The sequence below is a fragment of the Chiloscyllium plagiosum genome, unplaced genomic scaffold (genome assembly GCF_037043375.1).
Source record: "Chiloscyllium plagiosum isolate Xiang-an unplaced genomic scaffold, Cpla_swu_hap1 HiC_scaffold_6, whole genome shotgun sequence".
Taxonomy (NCBI): domain Eukaryota; kingdom Metazoa; phylum Chordata; class Chondrichthyes; order Orectolobiformes; family Hemiscylliidae; genus Chiloscyllium; species Chiloscyllium plagiosum.
This window is the reverse complement of record NW_028270144.1, coordinates 109,624,570-109,649,140: the sequence shown is the minus strand read 5'-3', so window position 1 is coordinate 109,649,140 and position 24,571 is coordinate 109,624,570. Positions and strand designations below refer to the sequence as shown.

Genomic DNA, 24,571 nt, shown 5'->3' with positions numbered 1-24,571 from the left:
TTTCCCAGCACTTTCTGTTTTTGTTTAAGAATCTGCCCATCTCTGCTTTAAGAATGTTTAATGAATGATCTCCACTGCTTTCTGGGACAGAGTTACAAAGTTACACAGCCCTCTGAGAGAAAAAGAATGTAAAAGATCTCAGGAATTGGAATAGGAGAATTATCCTAGATTCCTGGTCAATATTAAACCCTCAACTGACATCACAAAGCTGTTTATGGGAACGTTTTTTATTATTGGCTGGTACATTTCCCTGCACAACAGTGACAATGCTTCAAAGGACTGCAAAGCACTTTAGGATATCCCAGGGTAATGTAAGACAGTATACAATTATCAAATTGTGTTTTACTTAAAATATAATATACATCCAAATAGGATTCGTGATAGTTAACCCTTTCTGGACATACTTTGTTCTCCATATTCAACTCATATTTTGACACTGGATTTAACAAATATTTCTTTTCCTGATGAAGGACTTTTGCCCGAAACGTTGATTTTCCTGCTCCTCGAATGCTGCCTGACCTGCTGTGCTTTTTCAGCAACACACTCATAACAAATATTCCCTCGAGCCTTAAAAGGTTAAAGTATTGTTTCCTCTCCCGAATTCTTGGTCTGTTTATTTATTTTCTTTCAGGAATTGGAGAAGTAAAGGGAAGCAAGCAATCAAATAGGGTGGTTGATCTTTGTCACAGCTTCACTGGGCGGAGCTTTATGTCCTTTCTTCTTTGCCAGCTCGCTGGGAGCGAAGTGACTGATGAAGCAAGTGGCGCGGTGTATGTTTCCTCTTTCTCGGAACTTGCCTGACGCTATTTCTTTGTCCTGGCATTGTTTGGAAGGGAGGTGTGGAGAGGGTGAGAGAGAGAGTGTGTGTGTGTAGTAGTAGCATGGATTGCATTGTTTGGAAGAGAGTGTGTGTGAAGGGAAGTTTCTTGTTGTTGTGAAGGTTGATGCATTGTAGGTGTGTGTTGCATTTTTTATTGTGTGTGTGTGTGAGTGTGCAGCTGGATGTGTGTAATAGCGGGTTGGAGGCAGGCAGCAACCACGTTGTTGCGAGTGAATGGGTGTGTGTGTGTGTGTGTGAGTTAGGACGGAGTGAGTCAGCCTGTGTATATAACACACTGACTGAGGGGTCGCTGTCTGTGTACCTCCTCCAGCCCCAGCCTGTCATTCACAGGGGGAAGCAGCAGCAGCAGCAGCAGCAGTAAGCAGCGGCATGGCGAAGCGGAAAGGAGCAGGCTCCGTGAGCCCGGGACACCAACAACCGCCACGGTGGAGCCCCAGCACCTCAACAGGGCGGCGAGGGCCAGCCGTAGGAGTCCTCCATCTATTTATTATGGTTTGTTCCCACATAGCGGAGGGGACGGCAGAAGGTTAGTGAAGGGGAACGAAATAAATATTTATATAATTTTCAACTCACTGTCTGTTCCCGCACCGTTTTATATATATATATATATTTTTTTTAAAAATCGAGTTTGTTTTCTGGTAATTTTTTTTTGTGTGTGAGAGGAAGCTGACTTTTTAAACGTGTCCCCTTCCTCGCCCCTCCCCCCCCCCCCCGCACCTTTTTCTTTAATAGTCCAATTTTTAATCTCTTGCTTTATATTTTGGTAAAATTTTATTTTTGGGAAGGTCGAGGAGGGAGGGAGGCTCGGGTTTGCTGTGGCAGGCCGCCCAGTGAGAGCCCTCCGCCGGCCCCCCTTCCCTACACCAGCTCTAGGCTTCACTCGGCCTAGAAAGGGGAGAGAGAGAGAGAGAGAGGACAATAATAAGAGGACGAAATAAAATCTCCAAGGCTTTGACTCATAGATTCTCCCTCCTTTCCCCCCCCCCCCCCCCCTAACAAGGAATGCACAGATTTTTCTTGCGTTTTGTTTACAAAAAAAATGCCTAAAATAATATACCCATAAATAGCCTGGCTGGGACCAAGTTGTGATAAATCGGAAGTATTTAATTTGCTCACACTATGAAAGCCTGTTAGGCCTTTTTTTTTTAAAGATGTAAAACCAGTAGATAAGGAGTCATAAAGACACAAAAGGGAAACGTGATTATGTAACAGCAAAGTGGTACAAATTTTTTTTTATTTAAATGTCTTTTTTTTCCGTTTGAGATTTGCCACCTGGGTATTTCCAGTTGTCACTCAGAGCTTAACTATCCAAACCCCCACACGTTAGATATAAAATTTTTGTCGTGGTTGTTTGCTCGTGTTAAAGTGCATGTTGTGGTCTCTGGGCTGACAAAGTCCTCCATATGTAGAGTGGTCAAAAATACCAAATGGGGATGGTGTTAATATTATTTTGAGGTGCTTCTGGTTTTGTTTGGTACCATTTTGCATTGTGGTGCTTCCCTGCAGATGTAGTTAGTGTTGGAGTTTGTTAAAATGTAATGGCAATTACTGTGATAGGCATACTAAGTTCAAGTAAATTTGGATGTAGGTTTGCTCGCTGAGCTGGAAGGCTTGTTTTCAGATGTTTTGTCAACATACTAGGTAACGGGCTCACTGAAGATGTTACCTAGTATGATGTCAAAATGTCTGAAAGCAAACCTACACTCAGAACCACAACCTGAGTTGCAAATCTTCTTAACTATCAGGTAAGTTTTATACAATTGGTAAAATTAGTAATAACTTGTAGGATTGTTGCTGATCAATAATTGTTAATCTTTAGTTGAAGTTAAGGACCTTTGGGAGCCTTTTGTTATGACTTGTGTGTTGTTTGTTTCTGTCTTAGAACTTTTGTCAGACATTAACACCTAAGGAAAAATAGTGCATTCCTCTTGGGATGTACCAGATTAGTTTGCACGGACTCTACTCTTAACTTGAATTTAAAATATCTGAGGGTGGAATCATAATCAGTAGGTTTAGGTCTGGACAGGCAAAAACAGTTTACGTTTCCATTTATGTGCATGTTTTGGCAAAATTTGGTTTTTGGGTTGGGGAAGGTGAAAAGTGGTTAGACTTCACTAGGATGTTGTTTGATCACTTACAGCTTTATTTACTTGCCATACAAGAGAAGGAATCTCAGTAGCCAATTCGGCTTATTGAGCTTGCTCAGTCACTGTTAGATCATGGTCGATCATGTACTTTGATACTTTCTCTCACCATCTCTTTATGTCATTAGATTTCTGGAGACGTTTTTTTTGTTTTGACTTAAACCTGATCAATGATGAAAGTTCCACACCTTTAGGATGGAGAATTCAAAAGATGTGCCACCTTACGTGAAGAAATTCCTCCTTATCTGATCTCTTAAGTGAGATCATGTATCATTCTAGAGATTACAGCCCACCATTCTTCAATCTCTTTGAGAATTGTGCCAACCAAGGAATTAGTCTTGTGAATGTTGTACTTTGTCTTTGGTAGATACATCCTTCCTTGCATAAGATGGGCAATGCTGTACACAGTACTCCAGTTGTGCTCTCAACAAGGCTCTAACAGTAAGCCATCTTTACTTTTGAACTTGACAGCAAAAGATATTGGCTGTCTTATTCATTGCGGCACGCATGCTAGCTTTTAGTAACTCGCGAATAAGGACACCTATATATCTCTCTTGGACACAGATTTACTGAGCTCTCATCACTTGAAGAAATATTGTTTCTGATTTTTGTTTTCCCCTGCCAAAGAAGATAATGTCTCTCAGCTTCAATTATGTTTTACCTGCCCAGCTCTTGTCCATTTGCCTTGTCTGTCCAAAATGTCTTTGCATCTTCCTCGCATTTTGAACTCCCGCTTAGTTTTGTCATCAGCAGATTTGGAAATATTACAACTGATCCTCGCAAACGAATCACTTATACAGATTGTGAACAGCTGTGGCATTAGCACGATTCTTGCAGTACCCCATTACAGCTGCCCCAGAAGGAAAACCTGGTTATTCCTGCTCTCTGCTTTAGTCTGTTAAACAGCTATTAATCCTTACTAATATGACCCCAATGCCATGTCTTCTAATTTTTTTTTCTTACAAAAATATTTGTCATTTTGGGATTTTTTTTCCCTTGAGTGAAAGCTGCACCTGAGTTTTGAGGAAGTTGCTTTAGAATTTTTCAGTGATTGTATTTTGATACTGCTCTGTTTACAGACACAAACCAAGTGTCAGTTTTTTTTCTTCAAATTTTATCTTTACCAGTGTTAGATTTTTCAAGACTTTGAGCTGGAGCTAACTTTTTTAGCAGTCCAAATGTAAGCCATTTGCTACAATATTTCCTCTAACTTGCATTTTTATAGCATCTTCTCACATACTATGAAAAGTATAGAATCCTTACAGTGCGGAACATAGCTGTTCGGCCCATCGACTCAGTGAAGATTGTGTTCCTATCTCTGCAACTTCTGATTTTTACCATGGTTAATCTACCTAGCCTGCACACAGTTTCCCTACAGTGTGGATGTTGGCCATTTGGCCCAACAAGTCCATACCGACCCTCCGAAGAGCATCCCACCCTGACCTGACCTATTCCCCAGCTCAATGACTCTACATTTACCCCTGACTAATGCACTTAACCTACACATCCCTGAACACTATGGACAACTTGGCATGACCAGTTCACCTAACCTGCACATCCTTTAAGCTATAGGAGAAAACCAGAGCACCTGGAGGAAACCCACGCAGACGTGGGGAGAATGTGCAAACTCCACATGGTCAGCCACTCAAGGCTGGAATTGAACTTGGGTCCCTGGTGCTGTGAGGTAGTAGTGCTAATCAGAGCCACCATGTAGCAATCAGTATTTCACATAGCAGGCAGACCAAGAAGTAGAAAATTTAAAAAGGTAGTCTTTTTGAAGGGGTTTCTGGTGATCAGAGAAGTAATAATGCCAAGATGTTTCCAGAGTTGAGGGGGAGCTGTACTCTGGGACACACAGCAATATTTGGAATGGAAGGATGCATACAACTTTGAACATGGTCACTGTGAGATGTGATCTGGCAAAATTTTTTTTTTGGAGTCTGTCAAAGGTTTTGCAAACAGGGTTGATTGGAAGGGGAGGATTTCTTTTTTTTAAGTAGTGTTTCTCATGCTCTGTCCTAAAAATGTTTCAATCAGTAAATGAATTGATTATGCTTGAAGTTCACTGCCACTTTGCTTGTGGAACCTTATAGTGCACATAATGAGAAATTAGTATCTGGATTTGTGGATGTAGGGTGCCGGTGGAGAAAATGTCAGTTTACATTAAGCGATGTTCTGACATTCTCAATGTCTCCTGCCAGACTTGAAAGGGCTGTAAGTGGGATGGGGGAGGGGAGGGCAGGACATGACCAGCTAAGGGATATGGGGAGAGTGTGGGTAAATGGCGTTGAAATGCCCACCAGCCAAGATTGAGTCCACTCTGCCATTCAATGGGCCAAACTGCCTTACCTCCACTCCTATTTCTTAGGGTCTTATGGCCTTGAAAGAAATCGTTCATAATTTAAAGGTTTTGAACTCTGTATTGAGTCCAGAAGGCTGTAAAGTGTTTAGTCTGAAGTTGATGTTATAGAGTCATCGAAAGGTGTAACGCAGAAACAGCCTCTTTGGTTCATCTCATCCATGCTGACCAGATATCCAAACCTAATCTAGTCCCATTTGACAGCACCTGGCCCATATCCTTCTAAACCCTTCATATTCATATACCCACCCAGACACATTTAAAATGTTGTAATTGTACCAGTCTCCTCCCCTGCCTCTGGCAGCTTATTCCATACAGGCACCACCCTCTGTGTTTTTTAAATAAAAACGTTGCCCCTTGGGTCACTTGTTATATCTTTCCCTTACCGCCCTGAACCTATGCCCTCTAGTTCTAGACCTTCCCCTTCTCTTCTCTCCCCCCCCCCCCCCCCCGGAAAATATCTTGTCTATTTATCCTATCCATGCCCCTCATGATTTTATAAACCTCTATAAGGTCACCCCTCAGCCTCTGATGCTCTGGAGAAAACAGCCCCAGCCTATTCAGGCTCTCCCTATAGCTCAAATACTCAACATCCTTGTAAATCTTCTCCGAACCCTTTCAAGTTTCGCAACATTCCTTGTAGAAGGGAGACCAGAATTGCACAATATTTCAAAACTGGCTTTAACAATGTCCAATACAGCCACATGACCTCTCGACTCCTATGCTCAATTCTGACCAATAAAGGAAAGCTTACCAAATGTCGCCTTCACTATCCTACCTACCTGTGACTCCACTTTCAAGGAACTATGAACCTGCACTCCCAGGTCTTTGTTCAGCAACACTCCCTAGGACCTTAGCAGGACTTGTACACTTAATGGTAAGATTTGCTTTTCCAAAATGCAGCACATCCCATTTAAATTAAATTTCATCTGTCACTCTTCAGCCCATTGGCCCAGTTTTTGCTGTGTTTCACGAGAACAGTGCAGCATATGAATGGGCATGTGAATGGGCCATTCAGCTTGTTTCATATTCAGTGAGATTATGGTTGATGATCTTCTGTCATATCACTTCCTCGCACTATCCCTGTGTCCTTTAACACCTCTTTGATTAGATTAGATTTTCCTACAGGCCCGTCAGCCCAACAAATTCATACCGACCCTCTGAAGGGTAACCCACCCAGACCCATTTCCCACTGACTACTGCACCTAACACAATGAGCAACTTAGCATGGCCAATTCACCTGACTTGCACATCTTTGGACTGTGGGAGGAAACTCTTGCAGACACAGGGAGGATGTGCAAACTCCACACACAGTCGCCTGAGGCGAGAATTGAACCAGGGTCCCTGGTGCTGTGAGGCAGCAGTGTTAACCACTGAGCCACATTGCATATGCAAACTTGGACAGCAATAGTCTCTGACCAAGCCTGCCCAGTACTCTTGGCATTAGCAGCACCCTGTTGGTCCTGCACAGAAGTTTTGAACATAACCTTGCATCTTGAATGTGCATCGAGGGTGAGAACGCTGCCACTGACGGGAAAGTTTTCACAAACTGGAATTTATATACGACAAAAACTTGGAAGGATGCTCAAGAATCCTTCACTGCTTTAAGATGGGTGTGTAATAACGTACAAATGATCTGGAACTGAAATTTGAGTGAATTAGTCTCTGAACTACCTACACAAGTGTGTATTAGTGGGGCATAAGTGACTTTTAGTCCTGACTTGTGTGAACTGGATCCAACTATAAGTACATGCGATTTCCTTAATCTTACCTGAAGTAAATTGATCTGAGCTAATGAGAAGGAAATTATGAACAGGATTTTATATAATTGGCTGTCTTGGCTAACTGTTTTGTAACATGAGCCTATTCTAGATTTATTGAGATGGTTACGTGGAATAGTGTTTTCTTACCTTCTCAAATTATTTCAAATTTTCAAGTCAGGCATGTGCTTCAAATTAATTTTCCCACACTCTTAACATGTCAGTTATAGTTAACTCTATTATTTGACTCTAACATAGAGGTGAGGTCCCATTTCAGAGACCTGAGTACAACTCAAGAGTACCATAGGAGAATGCAGAATGGTTTAGATCACGTGTTGAAATGAGAGACTCTTGTCAGTGCTCTTGCGTGCAGAAAACATTCCATTGTTTTGAAGAACAGGAGAGTGGTTAGGACAGAGCTAAATCAACAACACCGTATATACTTATTTATTTACTGTTTGGGGAACTTGCTGTGCACAAAACTTCTTGCACCATAATGTTCCGACTTCAGGTTTTTCTTTAGGATTTAGAAGTAATACACACTTTCAGACTATTTCCTGGTATCACTATGACTTAAACAAGAAGAATTATTTTTGCTGCAATAATTGAGTTACCACACACCCTTACATTCTAATAAGAAGACATTTGGAGGAATTGAAAAGTGGAAATGAGAAATCATTTTTTTTTCAAAAAGGAAAACTGCATGGTTAAATAGTGAAAGCAAAAACCAGCAAAGGACAGTGAAGTTAAAATCTATTTTAGAGAGTTAGGAAGAATTGGAGAGTTGGTGGGTGTTGTGAACTTCACAGTTCTAAACGTTCCTTTTTTTTAAGAATATATAGAGCAAGCTTTTAATAAAATTTGTATCCTATTCCTTGTAATATTAAAACACCTGAAGCTAAAAGGTGATGTATGAGAGAATCTTTGCAAGTTTGACTACTTTCAGCCTGGGAGCTTTGCTACAAGAGGAGGAATGATTGAGCAAGTAACTGGAGCCCTTCTTTGTTGCAACAAAACACAGATACAATGTATGACATTTTATCTCTAGTTGTGACAAGTTGGTTTTGTATTCAGTATAGATTCTGTAACATCCAGGAGACTAATGGAGGATCAAGATTATGTTGTTTTTGCTCACAAACATACTAGCTGTTTAGATTTGGGATGTGCAAAGCAAAATGCTGCAGTTGCTGGAAATCTGAAATAAAAATGCTGGAAAGACTCAGCTGGTCAGAGAGAGAGAGAGAGACCTTTTAACAACTCCAATTTTCTGATGAACTTGAGATAAGCCATCGCACAGTGTTAGAACAAAATGCAGATACAAAGAAGGTACTCCAGTTACTTAATCATTCTGCTTCCTGTAGCAAAGCTCCCAGACTGGAAGTGGTTAAACTTCTTCTCTTTGTAAAATTCAGACACTATTTTTCAGAAATAAAGACATTGCAAAGGTTCTCTGGTATGTCACCGTTTTAGCTACAGTATTTTAGTATTACAAGGAATAGGATACAAATTTAGATATTCCTTGGAGCAACAGCAGAATTAGATGAAACATCAGCTGGTTAATGCCCCAGAGAATAGTGAAAATGTTGAACGGTTGCTATCTCATGAGGCCTGAATACTAGTTCATCTTTGAGAGCACATTCTGTTTCTACTTTGTGCAAAGATTACTTTGTTATGCAGATTGGTATTTTATAATGTAAATTGGGGCCCAGCATTGTTTTGATCATCCAAAAGAGGTTGAAAAAAGAGATTTCTTGACACCAATTGAGGATAAGTTTTTGCCTTTCCAGGAGGTCACAAGGCTCCTGGTGGGTGAAAGTGTCAGCATGTGATTTGTGAGGCATTACAACTATGTTTGGCTAAATAGACCACATGCTGTTGTACCACTTCCAAGCTCAAATTCTGAAGCTTGGAAGTGGTGAAGGTGGAACCTGCAACAAGTCTACACAGCTTACAGTGAAGGCTGAATATGATGCTCTTGACTGTTTTCTGCAAACAATCAAGAAAGCTAATGGAATGATGGCCTTGCATCTTGGCAACTAGAGTGTAGGGATGGGGAATTTATGTTGCTGTTGTACAAAACCATAGTTAGATCTCACTTGAACTGCTGAGAGTAGATCTGGCCTTGGAGGGAGTACAATGTAACTTTACAAGAATGATACCTGGATATATGAACTAGGCTTACCTTTTCCAGAATTTAGAAGGTTAAGGGGTGATCTGATTTTTGAAGTCTTCAAGATATTAAAAGGACAGGTTCTGGATAAACTTTTTTCCACTGCTTTTATGAGCTACTAGAACTAAGAGTCGTGGCCTTAGCATTTGGGCGAGACTGTTCAGAAGAGATGTGTGGAAGCACTTCTAAACAGAGGATGGTAGATGTTTGGAACTCTTCTACATGTAACAGTGGATGCTGAATCAGTTGTTAAATTTTAAAATTGAGAAAGGTAATATTTTGCTACACAAATACATTGAGCGATATGGACCAAGGGAAGGTAAATGAAGTTAGACTGCAGATCAGCCATTAAATCATTGGATGGTAAAAAGACTTAAGGGGCTGAATGGCCCACTCCTGTTCCTGTGAAGGAAATTTTGACTGATCCAGAACAATGTGTGACAAACAAGTGGTTGTTTAGTTGCATATGTTGTGAGAAACAATAGAACTGGATATCATAAGCGTAATGTGTAAGTTGTAACAAACTAAGACACTTCCACCTGAGGTGACAACAGACTTTTTTTAAAAAGCTTTTGTATGCCTTTAGAAAAAGAGAAACATTAGCAAAATTCTACTGACCTGGGCAATAAAGAAAACTTACAATATTGGTCAATAGTGCATGCTTGTGGAGAGGACAAGAAGTATTGATATTCCAGGCTTACAATGTCAGTTATGATATGGAGACTATAACTTGGTGTTGTGATTTTTTTTTAACTTTTGTACACCCCAGTCCAACAAGTTTAGTTGGAAGCACTAGCTTTCGGAGTGCTGTTCCTTCATCAGGTGGTCGTGGAGTACCTGATGAAGGAACAGGGCTCTGAAAGCTAGTGCTTCCAATTAAACCTGTTGAACAATAACCTGGTGTTGTGATTGTTGTTTTGAAAAAAAAACACAAGAGTTATGACTTTGACCAGGCAAGACTGTCTTGGATGTTTTTTTTAAGGACAGGATGTCAGACAGATAAGGCTCTAGTGTGTTGAACTTGATACTGAGCATCAGAGGAGAAAGGAAGGTTGAAAATAAATCTTTTTTTTTGTTTTTGAAAAAAGATTGAATTTATCTATCTTAGGGTAAAGAGAGAGGTTTTTAGTCCAGGGAGACATTGACAATGTTAGTCAGTATAGATAGCCTAGTGGTCAGGATAAATAGTGAAAGGAATTGAGGCTCAGGAGAAGGAGATGAGTGACTTTGAGCTAAATGGCAGAATGGAGAGTGTACTCAGAACCTGGAATGATATGAGAGAGGGGAGAAAAGATTTTAATAATTGGTTGAAATGAAGGCTAAGTTAATTGACTTACAATTGTACAAAAGGTTCTCTGGAACTTTAATCCTATTTCAATAAATAATTTTGCCTAAATTCTGCAGTAATTTGAATATTTGGAAAGGCTAACTATTATAGTTTTTTTTTGCATTTCACAAACATTTTCAGAAGCTTGTTTGCATTGAGTCAGTTTTGTTTTGAATATGCATCTTCTACAAAAGTCAGAACTTTAGATGACCCATATTTTAATGATTATAATCGCTACACTGGATATTAGTTTGCTTTAGCTTTTTAAATGCTCTCTGATTTTTACCTGAAGTGTATAGCTTTCCAGTTTGAGAATTCTAATTATGTCCAGTGGGCTGTTTATTTGATCAGTTCAGCCAACATTTTCTGTTAATGTTATTTTAGTACAAAAATCGAGTGAATGAACAAATTGATGTTTATATTATATAGGAAGTATTTGAAGGGTCCACTTGGTTTGGGTAGCTCCTCCAATATAGTGAGAATTTGTTTTAATGATAGTGTTTTGTTTTACAAAGCAGCTTGCCTTTGCATAGCACTAATTTGCATTTTTTTTTAAAAAAAACTATGGAAAAATCCCAAAATGCTTCATAGAAGAATAATCGGACTTTGGATGTGGGATGTGTTCTGTATGGAAATGTGGAGCGGCTAGTGACTAGTTGGGTTAGAAAGCTGGAAAAGAGCTTACTGTCTTGATGTGGGGGGAGTGTTGGGGTAAATGGCTAGTAATTGAATAGCATGGTTAATTGGGGCTTACTGTGAATGGAAGCAATAACTTATGTTTTAAAGCCCTCTTTGGTGAATGCCAAAAGAGAGAGTGTGCTTGGGGGTGGGGAGTCATACTTGGAATGTTAACAAGAAAATTAGGCAGAGGAACAATTGTGTACGAAGTGCCAATGTTACTGACCCCCATGAGACAAACCCAGAAAGAATGGGTTCATATTCCACGTGACAGGTAAAATGGGTACTAGGATTGGTGTATAGACATGACTTCTCTTTTGCAAGAACCAAAAGACATCGCAACCAACATAAATCTTGAAAAGACTCTGAATATGGCTTCCAGTCAGGCTTTGGATATTTGCTTTTGTAAGCTGGGGATGTTGGAAACAATATACATCCACCATTGATGCAGTATTTGAGTTGTAGCTTGTCATTTTTATATAGATGTGTAACCTTGAGATGCTGTGAATTTTGCTGACTTGTGCATTTTATTTTTTTTTTTGAGAAAAGGCTCTTCTCAAATTGTGTAAATGAAACATCAGCTTACCGCAACTTCACTAAAATGCCACAACTGACATTTTTTCTTTTGAAACTAATTGTGTTGAAAATTGCATTGTATTATTTCTGGGCAAAGTACATGAACTGTTAAAAGCTTGAGTATTTAAAATAACTTTGAGCCTGTTAAACCATTGAAGGGTTTAATGAAAATAGTGTAAAAGGAATAGATGGCTATCTTGGGTCCGCAAGGCATTTTATTTTTGTTGGTAACTTGCTAAAGAAAAACTTTTGCCCTGTTCAGTGAACTGTCGGGAGTATGTTCTGTCTTAATGAATCGCAATCCATACCAACTGTTTTGTCAGACTTTATGGAACTTCTGAACCAGTTTGTAGCACTGTTTGGATCATTGAAGGAAGGAAAGTTTTTGTTTTAATTAAGTTTGTCTTTTTAATACATAGTACCTTGTCCTGGGTTATGAAGTCTTGTTAGAACTTGGAAGTGTCATTGGCTGCTGTGAATCCGAAAGGAAAACCGTTCTAATTGCTGCCGTCAGCTTGTTGCAATGTATAATTTTTGTGATGGAGGGATAAATATTGACCAGGATGTCAGATTAATTTTTCTGCTCTTTTGAAGTTGCACCATGCAATGTTTCTCATCGACTTGAATGAGCAGACAAGGCCTTACTTCACATCTTCTGAATGCAGCAGCTCTGACTGTGTACCCAAAAAAAAAGTCCGCCTCAAACTTTGTCACAAAGGAGGGAGTGCACCTTGAACTCACTCCATAACCTGTTCTAGGAGACAGTGAGATCTGGAGATGAGTTGTGTTGCTGGAAAAGCTCAGCGGTTTAGGCAGCATCCGAGGAGCAGGAAAATCGCTTTGGGCTTGATGAAAGGCTCTGGCCCAAAATGCACTTTTTTTTTTCTTAATTTTTTTTCCCTGCTCCTCCGATACTGCCTGACCTGTGCTCTTCTAGCAACGCACTCTGAACCATAACTTGTTCAATCAGGGGACAGTGCTATCCACTGAAATCTTCACAAATTAATTGTTATCATAAAATTTTACCTTTGTCGCAATCGAGGGATGTCATTAATGAAATTGATAGTTTTATTACTCTGGCAGGTGCAGGAATCTGATTTGGTTGGAGTTTAAACATGGAAGTTCTTGGGAAGATAGGCATAGATTTGAGCAGTGACAACATAATTAAGGACCACGAGGAAGCATTTTGAAGTTGGTGATAATTTGTAGGTCTGAGAGCTGGGGTAATATTAACCTGTTAACTGACTACCTCAGAAATAAGGAAGCAGAAGATGAGCACCATGCGCAAAATGAATTTGGGTTCATTAATGGTCAAAGTAAAAACTAAAGATACAAGTTCAGAATGAAAATTGGAGGTAGTTTAGAACTGATGAATGTGACAGATGATGATAAGGTGGTTACCAGCAAGTCTGAGCTATTCACACTTATTTCTCCAATACTTCAAAAACTGAGCTGGTTTGAAGTAGAGAAGCTGGGAGTTAATGGTGCATTCCTCAGTCCTCTATGATCATTGGGTGGCAGGCAGATACTAATGAACACTGCAATGATCAGTGCTAGGCTCACTGTTGCTTATAATCATTGATTTTGGTTGTGAGGACCAGTTGTAATCTTTCCAAACTAGGCAGGTGTTGTGGGGGGAAAAACACCACCAGTCTGAGTCCGAATAGGGGTTCAATGACAGCATTTGTTGCACAAGGAAATACCAGAGCTTCAGGGTGAGACAGACACCAATATCAGTGGTTAGTTGAGTCTTCTGTTGACCCGGAGCACATGTCAAGAAACTTTTCAATACGGTCTTTGTCAGTTCCAGCGCAGCCTTTGTTGGTCATTGTCTACACTGAAACTAACATTCAGTTTTGATGTCTGCACGGAAATCCATTGCTATAGTAATGGGAGCTAACTTCTCTTCCTGAGAAGAATGACTACTGCAGCCTTGGCTATTAGCATTTCTACAGATTCAATACGAAATGCTAGCAGTTTGATATCAAAGGTGTTGGCTGGACCCAGACACTGGCAGGCAGTGTTTGTTACTCGTGTATCCTCTTTTCCCCCACACACCTTTAAACTAAACAACTGGGTTGTGAGGGCATTCTGGTGGCCCCAGGCAGTGTCTGTATCTGCTCTGCATATTGTGATCTCGAGGCCAACTTGTGTGTCAAGTTGGCCAACTAATGGCACATGGACACACGATGACCACTGAGCCAAGTGTCACCCTGCCCTTCACGGGAAAGGGATTTGAGGGGGTGTGTAGCTTTTTTTTTTTTTTGGTCGCCTTCCCTAATGAAGGGATATACTTGCCATATAAGTAGTGTAATGAGGTTCACCAGATTAACCCTTGGGATGGCAGGTATAGACAATAGGTGCAGGACTAGGCCATTTAGCCCTTCAAGCCTGCACCGCCATTCAATATGATCATGGCTGATCATTCCTAATCAGTATCCTGTTCCTGCCTTATCTCCATAACCCTTGATTCCACTATCTTTGAGAGCTCTATCCAACACTTTCTTAAATGAATCCAGAGACTGGGCCTCCATTGCCCTCTGGGGCAGAGCATTCCACACAGCCACCACTCTCTGGGTGAAGAAGTTTCTCCTCCTCTCTATCCTAAATGGTCTACCCCGTATTTTTAAGCTGTGTCCTCTGGTTTGGCACTCACCCAACAGCGGAAACCTATTTCTTGCTGCCAGAGTGTCCAATCCTTTCATAATCTTATGTCTCCATCAGATCCCCTCTCAGTCTTCGAAACTCGAGGGTATACAAGCCCAGTCGCTTCAGTCTTTCAGTGTAAGGTAATCCCACCATTCCAGGAATTGACCTCGTGAACCTACGCTGCACTCCCTCAATAGCAAATATTATTGTGGAAACTGGGTCTTTATTTGCCGCAGTCTCAAAGAATAAGAGGCAATCTCATTGAAACTTTCACAGGAGGATTTTTGAATGAGAGTATAGATAGGATATTTTGCTGGGCTGTGATTATAGAACCAGGGGATATAATCTCAAAGTGGTAGTTCATTTAAAACTGAGATGTGGAAAAATTTCTTCTTTTGAGGCTGATGTATCTTTTGGAATTTTCTACCCTAGAGTGTTGTAGAAGCTCCATTGAGCAAGTTTTGATACAAAAATTCACTTTAGTTTCTGGAGATGCATGACATTAAGGGATATACTTTGTGGTCCAGCCAGCTTCGAAAATGCCATAATCTTAAGTCTATGATCCTTAACTTTTGTGGGAGTGATTGTTAAGCTGTTTCCTTAGTACTGCTCATGATTTAATGGGACAAAACTGATCCAGTCATCCCATTGACTCATGAAGTGAAACATGGTGGATGAGACTTGAGGATTTAAGAGACATAAATCTTTAGTGTCAGAAAAGGGTGCAGAGATAATCAAAGTTAATGAAATGGTGACTTTTATATCTAGAGGTTTGGAGTACAAGGATGTGGAGGTTGTGCTGCTGTTATACAAAATCCTGGTTAGTCACCACTTGGATTACTCTGAGCAGATTTGGGCACAACATGCCCCCTACAGAAATGTTGACCTAACTCCTAAAGTCCAGATATGAGGAGTGATTATACAAATTAGACTTGCTTTTTCTCTAGAATTTAGAAGCTTAAGGGTGATTGGATTGAAGTTTTACAAGATATTATCAAGGAACGGCAGGGTAGATAAACTATTTTCGCAAGTTTGGGATTCTAGAACAAAGGGGTACAGTCAGAATTCTATACACACAGGGTGGTAGATGTTGGGAACACTCATCCACTATTTGTGGAACAATTAATTTTGAAAGTGAGGCTTTTTTCCTAAAGCAAAGTTATTATGGGGTGTGGGCCAATGGCAGGTATATGTAGCTAGGCCATAGGTCAAATATGATCTCATTGATGGGACAGGCTTGAGGATCTAAATAGCCTGCTCCTGTACCTATGAGTTTTCTGTAAGCACACCAACTTTAAAATTACTCAAGTATGCTTTACTGATCCTTGGTCATAACATGTTTGCCATTTTATTTTTGAAAAAGAAATGCTCTGAAAATGCACTCCAGCCAAAGCATTTTGATTATAGGACTGCATATGATTGAAAATTTTGTAAAAATCCAAGATAGCTAGCAAAGCTGATAAGATGCTAGGCTGCATCTTCAAGCTGTTTAATTCTAAAAGTTATTTTGCCTTTACGTGGATAGTTGAAAGACTCCCTTCAAAGTGATATTTCTACATTAGAAGAAGGATTAAGATGATTCGAGGTCTTAAAGTTGTGAAGAACTTTTAAGTATTTTAACTTTTTTTTTAATTTGAGGGGAGGCATAATCCAGTTGCTCAGAATTGAGGGGTATGATGATGGGGATGCAAACCAGTCATTTAACTTGCATTTTTAGAGATTTTAAATCCTTTAGTGCAATAATGGGATGCATCTTCAATGAAACCAGATAATAGACTACTTCCTTCTAAAGGAACTGAATGTTTGTTTGTTTATTTGGGATAAGGTATAGATTGAATAGATTTAAAGAGCAAACTTTACAGTATCAATCTGTTTATGAATAAAACCTAGGAGTTTGATAAATTTGGGGTTGAGGAGAAATTGCCACCCAAAATGATGTATTAATCAATATCATGAATGTGGTTCTAAAGTTCTAGTTTGAGGTAACATTTCAGTGTTAACATTTCAAAAAAAAATAATAATGTGACAACTTTTGAGGAATTGGTAAATGGATCTGTAATGTTTGCAGTTTGAATTTAAGCATTGACCCATTTTTGTTTTTGGTAGAGCTAGAATGTCTACTCTGATGTTGGTAAGGTGTTTGGATTATTCAAGTAGTTCCCAGACGAAGACAATACTGTAAACACTTTTTTGTTCATAGCTATAGAAGTTTTATTTCTTGTCAAAGTTTGGAGCAGATGTTCTCTCTGTATTAGAGATTGGTATAGAGGAAACCAAAATGTGGGAAATATCATCTCGACCACCTCCTTCATTTACCTGTTACAGGTGTTCGTCCATGTCTATTGGTAGGAGTGACTATCATGTAATCCTTTTGAGACACAATCTCATTTTTACATGGGCATTATCCTCGATTTTGTTATGTGGCAGTATCACTGTAAAAGTGGGCGGATCTAGCAACTTAACTGGGCATCTGAGATGTTGTGGACCATTATAATTGTATTCAACCATAATCTGTAACCTCAGCCTGGTATATCACCCCACTTCACCGTTTTTGTCAAGTCATAGGATTAACGTTGGCTTAATGAAGGGTGCAGGAAGACATGCCAGGAGCAGCACCAGGCATTACGAAGAATGAAGTATTACCTGGGTGAAGCTATAATGAAGGACTTTCTGCATGTCAAATAGAAGAAGCCTGCAGTACTCTGGGCTAGACAATCTGTCAACCAATGGATAGGTTGTAAACTCTGCAGTATTGCTGCATCCACTCTGAATGGTGGTCTTTAGCAGGTGCAAGCTCCACAAATATCTCCATCTAATGATGGGCATGCCCTGCTGATCAATGCAAGAGATAAGGTTAAAGAATTGGCATCTTCAGCCCGAGCTGTTGAGTGGATAGGTCATTTCTGCTGCCTCCTGAGATCCCCAGCATCACAGATGCCTGTCTTCAGCTAGTTTGCACCTGTTATGATCACTGGAGGGCAGTGAGGTCATTCCTGCTAAAGGCATGTCCAGCTGTTCAAGGTTTGTTTTGACTTTAGTATTGTCACATGCATTGTGATACAGTGAAAAGTATTGTTTTGTGTTGTCCAGGCAAATCCCACCATTAGTGGGTACATTGGGGTATTAGAATGCAGAACGTTAGTGTTGCAGCTACAGAGAAAGATTAACTCTAATATGAGAGGTCCATTCATATCTCTGGTAACGGTGGGCAAGAAGCTGTTCTTGGATCTGTTGGTGTATATATTTTCAAACTTCTGTATTTTCGGCCCACTGGATGAGTGCTTAACCAGGATGGGAAGGTCTTTGAACTAGTCCAGAACTAGAGGGCATAGGTTTAGGGTGAGAGGGGAAAGACATAAAAGAGACCTAAGAGGCAACTTTTTCCATACAGACGTTGGTACATGTATGGAATGAGCTGCCTGAGGAAGAGGTAGAGGCTGGTACAATTGGAGCATTTAAAAAGCATCTGGATGGGTATATGAATAGGAAGGGCTTGAAGGGATATGGTTGGGTGCTGGCAGGTGGGACTAGATTGGGTTGGGATATCTGGTCAGCATGGACAGGTTGGACCAAAAGGTCTGTTTCTGTGCTGTACATCTGACTATGTTCTTGAATCTGTTGTTTCGTGTTTTTAAACTTTTGTATCTTCTGCCTAACCGATGTTGGAAGAGATTTTATTATAACTTGGGTGGGAGTTTTTTTTTATGTTGGCTGTATAATCCATAACTTGTGGAGGTCAGCTGCCAGGCAGTAGTCATTAAGGCACACTGCATGAATTTTCTTTTGGCACTGGGAGGACGGTGGTCGTCTTGAAGCATATGGGGACTTTAAGTTGTAATAAAGACGGGTAAAAAATGTTATTGGATACTCCTGCCAGATGGTACATGCAGGATCTGAGTGCATGGCTGGGGACTCTATCTGGGCCAGATGCTTTCAAAAATGCTGATCTGATGTCTGCAGCAATGACTGAGGGGCAGGTGATACTGTTTCACTGACCTTCTGTTCAAAGTGAGCATAAAATACATTGGGGAGGGATGCATTTTTGTTTGCTTTTATGCTGTGCTTCACTTTTGAAGCCAGTTCATGCCATGTAGGCCTCGCCAGCAATGGCAGGTATCTGTGTGGTTTGTTTGGGTCTCTAGTTTAGTCCAGTATCCTCTCTTGGTGTTGCTGATGGCCTTGCAGAGGTTATATCTGGGCATCCTGCAGAGGTTATATCTGGGCATCCTGCAAAGGTCAGTGTCATCTGACTTGAACACTACACATTTCTATGTTGGATAGAGAGTGGCTCTCCTTCCATATCATTTATGGTTTCCAGTTGGGGAACATTTTTGACTGACTGACTTACACCAACCAACCACACAGTCTTGCTAATGAAGTCTGTAACAACAGTACCTTGTTTAGTGTCTGCTAATTCTGAACAGTCCTGGGTTAGCGAGGAAAGGCTCGCAGTTTGGAGCCAAAGGAAGAAATCTTCAGTAACCCTTGCAATTAAAATGACCAGTAAGCTTGGAGAAGGTTGCGATGCACGGCGAGACAGCCAAGAAATATCACTCCATATCAAAAATAAGAAGCAAGGATAGCAGGAAAACCTGAGCAGAGAGGTCTGGGCCTAAGCTGAGACATGCACAGTGGAGGATTTAAAATTCAGTTAGAGGCTCTCACAGTCCATGTGGAAGCACCCCATTAAATCTTAAGCTGGAATAATGAGGGAAAATAGGGATTTACAGAAGACTGCGGTACAGTAAGTTTGAATTTCAAAACCGTAAAATGAACAAATCCTTGTAAATTGTGTTCTATATGAACGGATATTTGTGTGGCAGCAGAAAATTAAAAGTACTTAAAATCCAATTTTGTCAAAAATTAAGTGTTTCAAATATAAAACCTTTGTAATTTTTAGTTATGACTTTTTGTTTGAATTTCTCTTTGAATGTTAAATATTTCTCTGGGGGAAATCAGGACATGATCTTTTGGAAAAGGTAAGCCTTGTACACAAAATGACTTGTTTCTGTCACTTGTAATCTAATTTCTTTAAATAGTGACAAGGACAGTTTGCAAGATTGCAAAAAAAATCTTCTTTACTTGTACCAGTTGAGAACTTAAGACCGTTACTGATGACAGACTTCTGATTTGAATCACCTTGACTTTCTTCAATGAATGTTTTAATGCCTTAATTATTCAGTATCAAATTGAGATTAACTAACTATATAATTTATGTAGTGACAAGTGAAATTAAGATTTTAATTGTTTTATACTTGTGATTTTACTGCTTTTTAATCTGTTTTCAAAGCTTGTTTAAACAAAAGCATATCACTATCAGAATCACTGTTATCAAACTCATGCTCTAAACTTCCGGTGCAGCTGATCTAATCAAACTCAGTTTTTATTTTCAAACTTTAAAAGTGGAAGGCTTTCTGTGAATTTTTTTTTTAAAACTTCAGACATAGGATACACTTTTTAAAATTGTGTTGACTTGCAATTTTCTATGATACATTTAATATGACTTTACCCCACACTGTCTTCCATTTTTAAGATTTAAATTAGTGTTCCTTGGAAATATGTTGAAAATTTAGGCGTTGTTACTAGTAGGCATGCCACCTCTAAACAGTATTGCTAAATTTCATGTGAAATTCATTGTTCTTTCCCTAAAATGTGATGTAGTCTCAGTTTATTTGTGTGAAGCAAAATATATTTCCCCTTTTTTTTTTTTTGAAAGAGCATGCTTTTTCTTGAAGCGAGAAATACTTTTATTATTAAATCAAAAACTAAGATTACCTTTAAATTTTAATGTGTTTCAGTGCTTGGGTATATGATTTTTCTTTTCACTTCCTGTACTATGTCTTGTACTTTTCCTGTCATTCTTTCTGTTATGAAATGTTCTCTAATTTGTTGACTCCATGAGATTTCTACTGTTCTAATGTTCAAAATAAATATGGAGAATTTATTTTGAAGTGTGAGGCAGACAGCAGGAAACCAGACCCTTTTGGTCCAACTCGACTGTGCCAACCAAGTTTCCCAAATTAAGTTACACTCATTTGGCCAATCTCTTTCCATACTTTTCCTATTTGTGTGAGAATGTGTATAGAGTATAAACAGGCAGGGAGGGAGTTGAGCTGAGTTTTGTGAAACATGAGGTTCAGCTGAATGTGACTCTGTTGACTAAGTTCTTATCTAATCAATGGGGTGTTTGGAGGCAAGGGTAATAGGTTAACAAGGCTTAAAAACAGTCATTACATAGAGCCATTTAACAGTATTGGAAGCATTCAGTATGCAAAGTCAGCTAACAAGGGGAAGGTATCCATTGTATGAATCCAGTCAACAAGATTAGGAAAATTCATTGTATAACAGTAAAGGGCTTGGTCTCTGCTATTGATACTTGTTGATTATCCAAACTGTTCAAGACGACCGAGAACTCCTGTTCGTATGCATGTGGGCAATCGTTCTTTCTTTCTCTCTTCCTCCAGGGCCTGGAATAAAGATGGAGGTAAAACTACACTGACTGTTTTGCTTTGACTGGGGGTTTGGGGAGAAATGGGGTGACACATGTACCTGTCTGTGTGTCATCTAAATGTTTATTACTGTACCTGCATCTACCACTTCCTTTGGAGTGGCCAGATTACTTGTCAGGAGTGCAAAACATGATAGCAGATGTAAACAAAATCACTTTTTTATGTTGCAATTGCATCCTTTTTTTACACTTGAACCAGATTCAGGAATTAAAGACAGATTCCAGAAACCTGAACAGCAATGTGTGTTTTTTTTTTTTTGCACCAGTGGAGTACTGAGGGAATGTTGCAGTGTATTTTAAAATATCACTTCCACAAGGATGGAGAGAAAAGAAGACATGCAGCATGATTTTGATGAGCAAGGGAGTGTTCCCTGGTATCGAGATAAAACAAAACATAATTATCTGGGTGTTTAAAAACCTTGCTGTATTTGGATCCTTGCTGAATACAAAATGACTACATTTCAGAAGCCCTGTCATTGGCTACAAAACTTTTCAGCTATGTTGAAGCCATGGGAGATGCTACAAAAAAGCTTTTTTTTATTCTCCAATTCCTGTCCACTACCGTCTACAAGGCATCAGTCAATGTATTTGGAATAAATTGTGTTGTGAATGGGTAAAGTTCACAACATTCAAAGCTGGGACAAAATGACCTGTTTTAGATTAGATTACATTACAGTGTGGAAACAGGCCCTACTGGCAATGCACCTTCAGTAATCCATTTCATTTATCATTGGCACACAGTGGGCATCAAGTGCACCATCCACAAGATGTGGGTGTTGTATTTCATCAAGTTGCCATTGGATGCACCTTTTCAAACCCATGATCACAAAGGATCAGAATAAGCAACTAGAAGGATAAAGACTGAACATGTAAGCGAACAACACCATCTTTGATTTTTCCTCTTCAAGCCACACACTGTTTGGAACTTTTTTCACCATTGTCGCTGGATTGAAATCCTGGAACTCCCTAACAGTTGGTGCCCAACACTAAGTGCAGTAGTTTTAGAAGGCAGCTCACCAGCATCACTTCCCAGGCAATTGGGGGTGGGCAATAAATACACTCCTAGCTCATAATGGTGGTAGCGTTAATCTTTTTTTAAAGGTTTTTATTTTATTAATTTTTGAGATCCAAATATTGGACAGGGTGCATAAAATCTTACATTTTGTGGTTGGATTTATGCAAAACTTGAGCATTGATTTCTATTATTAACATTGAGTTTTATGGTGTGGTGTAAAATTCCAAGCAGTGGAATGTGGTGAAACGGTTAAAAATTATGTCCCAATACATGTGTGAATCTAACCGGAATGGAGGTGTTGCTTAGTCCCGTGTGAATCTTCTTATCTGTATGTAACCAGAATGGAATGTGTTTTTTAGCCTTGCTCTGCTGTTCACATGAATGTTTATATCTGGAAAAGAATAAAAAGCTGGAAAAGTCTCCAGTTCGGTGAGTCTGCTCCGGGGTTACGTTTAACCGCCGAGCGTGGGTTGCTGGCAACCGCTCTACAAGAACTGACGGCTCCCAGTTTTTGTAACATGTAGAGTGAGCATAAACCAGACCCGTTGTGCGACACTGCGGGGAATAAAATGCCCATATTCTAGCAGTCTCGCCTCTTGGTCGTTTGTTCTGTGTCAGACTACTCTCCTACGAACCTGACCTTGAGAATTTTTTAAAACATATGGGAGCTGACTTTTTTTTGTCAGACTTTGCAGGAACAATTTCTAACAAGCACGTTTGAGTTCTCGGCTGGTGTAGATCTCAAGCACAAGGTGCAGCCTCCACTTTGGGCAAAAATAGCACAAATGATTCAGTTGGGTACAGTAAATTACACTAGATCTATATGATACTGAAGAAATCAGGCCCTAATAACTTAGCCAGGCAGCATTACTAATGGGGGAATGTTAAATAAAAATATCTTTGTTTGAGAAAACATAACATACTGGTATGCCTGGGGATTTTGTAAACAATTTTGTGGTGTGGTCAGATGGTGTCTTCATTTTAATACACCATCTGAAAGATGGCACTTCCACAGATCTACATTCAAGTGTCTACTTGTTTTTGTCCTCTCAGACGAGAGTGGGATGTTAACTCACGGCTTTCTGACCCCAGTGTGGTTGCTATCATCTGAGTTGTAACTAACTGATATTGCAATGTTTTGTGTAATATCCTACCATCCATAAATAGGACATGAAAGACAGATCAGGACTGTGCTGGAATAGCCCAGTATAGAGGTAATGAAAGATGTGGATCAGGATTTCTGTAGCAGAAAAGCTGAGGAAGGTGCAGACTCTTGTGGAAGTGGCAACAGCATTGGTGTGTGATTTGGAAATTGACCTGTTTTCAAATCTGAAGTTATGAACAGTCTCATTTGAGCCTCTGGCAGTTACCAAGGAATAGGATGTATTGGTAGTGAGGCCTCCTTTTGTTGAGGATTAAAGATAATGATTTCATTCTTGCTAATAATATTGGAGGAAATATTTTGCTTGTACAGTCCTGAATATCAGAAAATCAATTTTTGATACTTGTGGGGGTCAAGTGGGATTGTTGGGTATGGGTAGGGCTGAGTGATGTTACTGTGTATACAGGGCATTGTTAAAATTACTGGACTAGTAATCGATTTAACCCCAGGCTAATGAAGCCTGACATGGCTGATGTTGAAATTTTTTTATTTCAACAAAGTCTAAAATTAAAGAGCCTAATGGTGACCATGGAACAATTTTCAGTTGTCGCTCTGTGAACCTGATGGTTCCTTCTTTATATTTTAAAAAAAAAAGGAAATCTGCCATCTTTGATAAGGCCTACATATAACTCCAGACCAACAGCGATGCAATTGCCTCTTAACTGCTCTTGCAGATGAGGTTGGGCAATAAATCCTGGCCCAGCCAGTGAAACCCATATTCCACAGAGTTGTTTTAAAAGAAAACAAAATTAACTTTGCTCTGAGATGATATTATGAAAGAGTAGTAGATGAGAAATAGGAGCCTAAAGCTGCACTCTTGGGAGATGCCACTCGCACTGGGAATAAGGAGAGCAGCCATGTCAGTGGTCTTCTATCTACCATTTTGAGGAGAATAGAAACAGGTGAGGGTCCAATCTGGTACAAATACAATGATAGGACGATTTGACATGTGATGTGATTAGTCCAGAGCGATGAGATTCTAACTTGGACATCAAGGACAGGTGGACACTAACTAACTAGGTGAGATGTTTGAAAGGGATGGGTGGGGCGATAGCAGATTAAGGAGAGAAGCTGTCATTAGTTCCTAACAGTTATCCTCTGAGCCAGGAAGGTGGTTGGGTGGTTAATAATCTATTAGGAAAAGGGTAAAGAGAATAGAAGCTGAGATACTTGGGCAGGTTGAAGATTGTGAATGAAGTGAAAATTAGAGAAGGGACCGAAAACAAGTGAAAAGCTAGGGCATTGGGGAGTGAGGAGAGTGGAAGGAATCTTAAAGGAAGTTTGACCTAATAGGCCAGGATAAGAAAAGTTGGCAGAGACACAAATTATCTCTGCCTTGGAGATTGGGAAAAAAAAATCCATGAGCTCCTTGCACTTTGATT

At 39.8% G+C, this 24,571-nt stretch overlaps 1 protein-coding gene across 2 annotated transcripts in view; it reads left to right on the top strand.

Annotated features, from left to right (window-relative positions):
• Positions 1-1,191: 1,191 nt before the first annotated feature.
• The window catches only part of tmem131 (transmembrane protein 131), a 202,805-nt gene continuing 179,425 nt past the window's right edge, over positions 1,192-24,571 (top strand). Inside the window, exon 1 of one of the 2 annotated variants that reach the window (XM_043692263.2) lies at positions 1,192-1,367. In XM_043692263.2, the coding sequence (XP_043548198.2) occupies positions 1,211-1,367 (157 nt within the window). In that variant the 5' untranslated portion in view covers positions 1,192-1,210. The remainder of the gene's footprint in view (positions 1,368-24,571) is intronic. The other variant, XM_087988350.1, reaches the window with a different exon arrangement.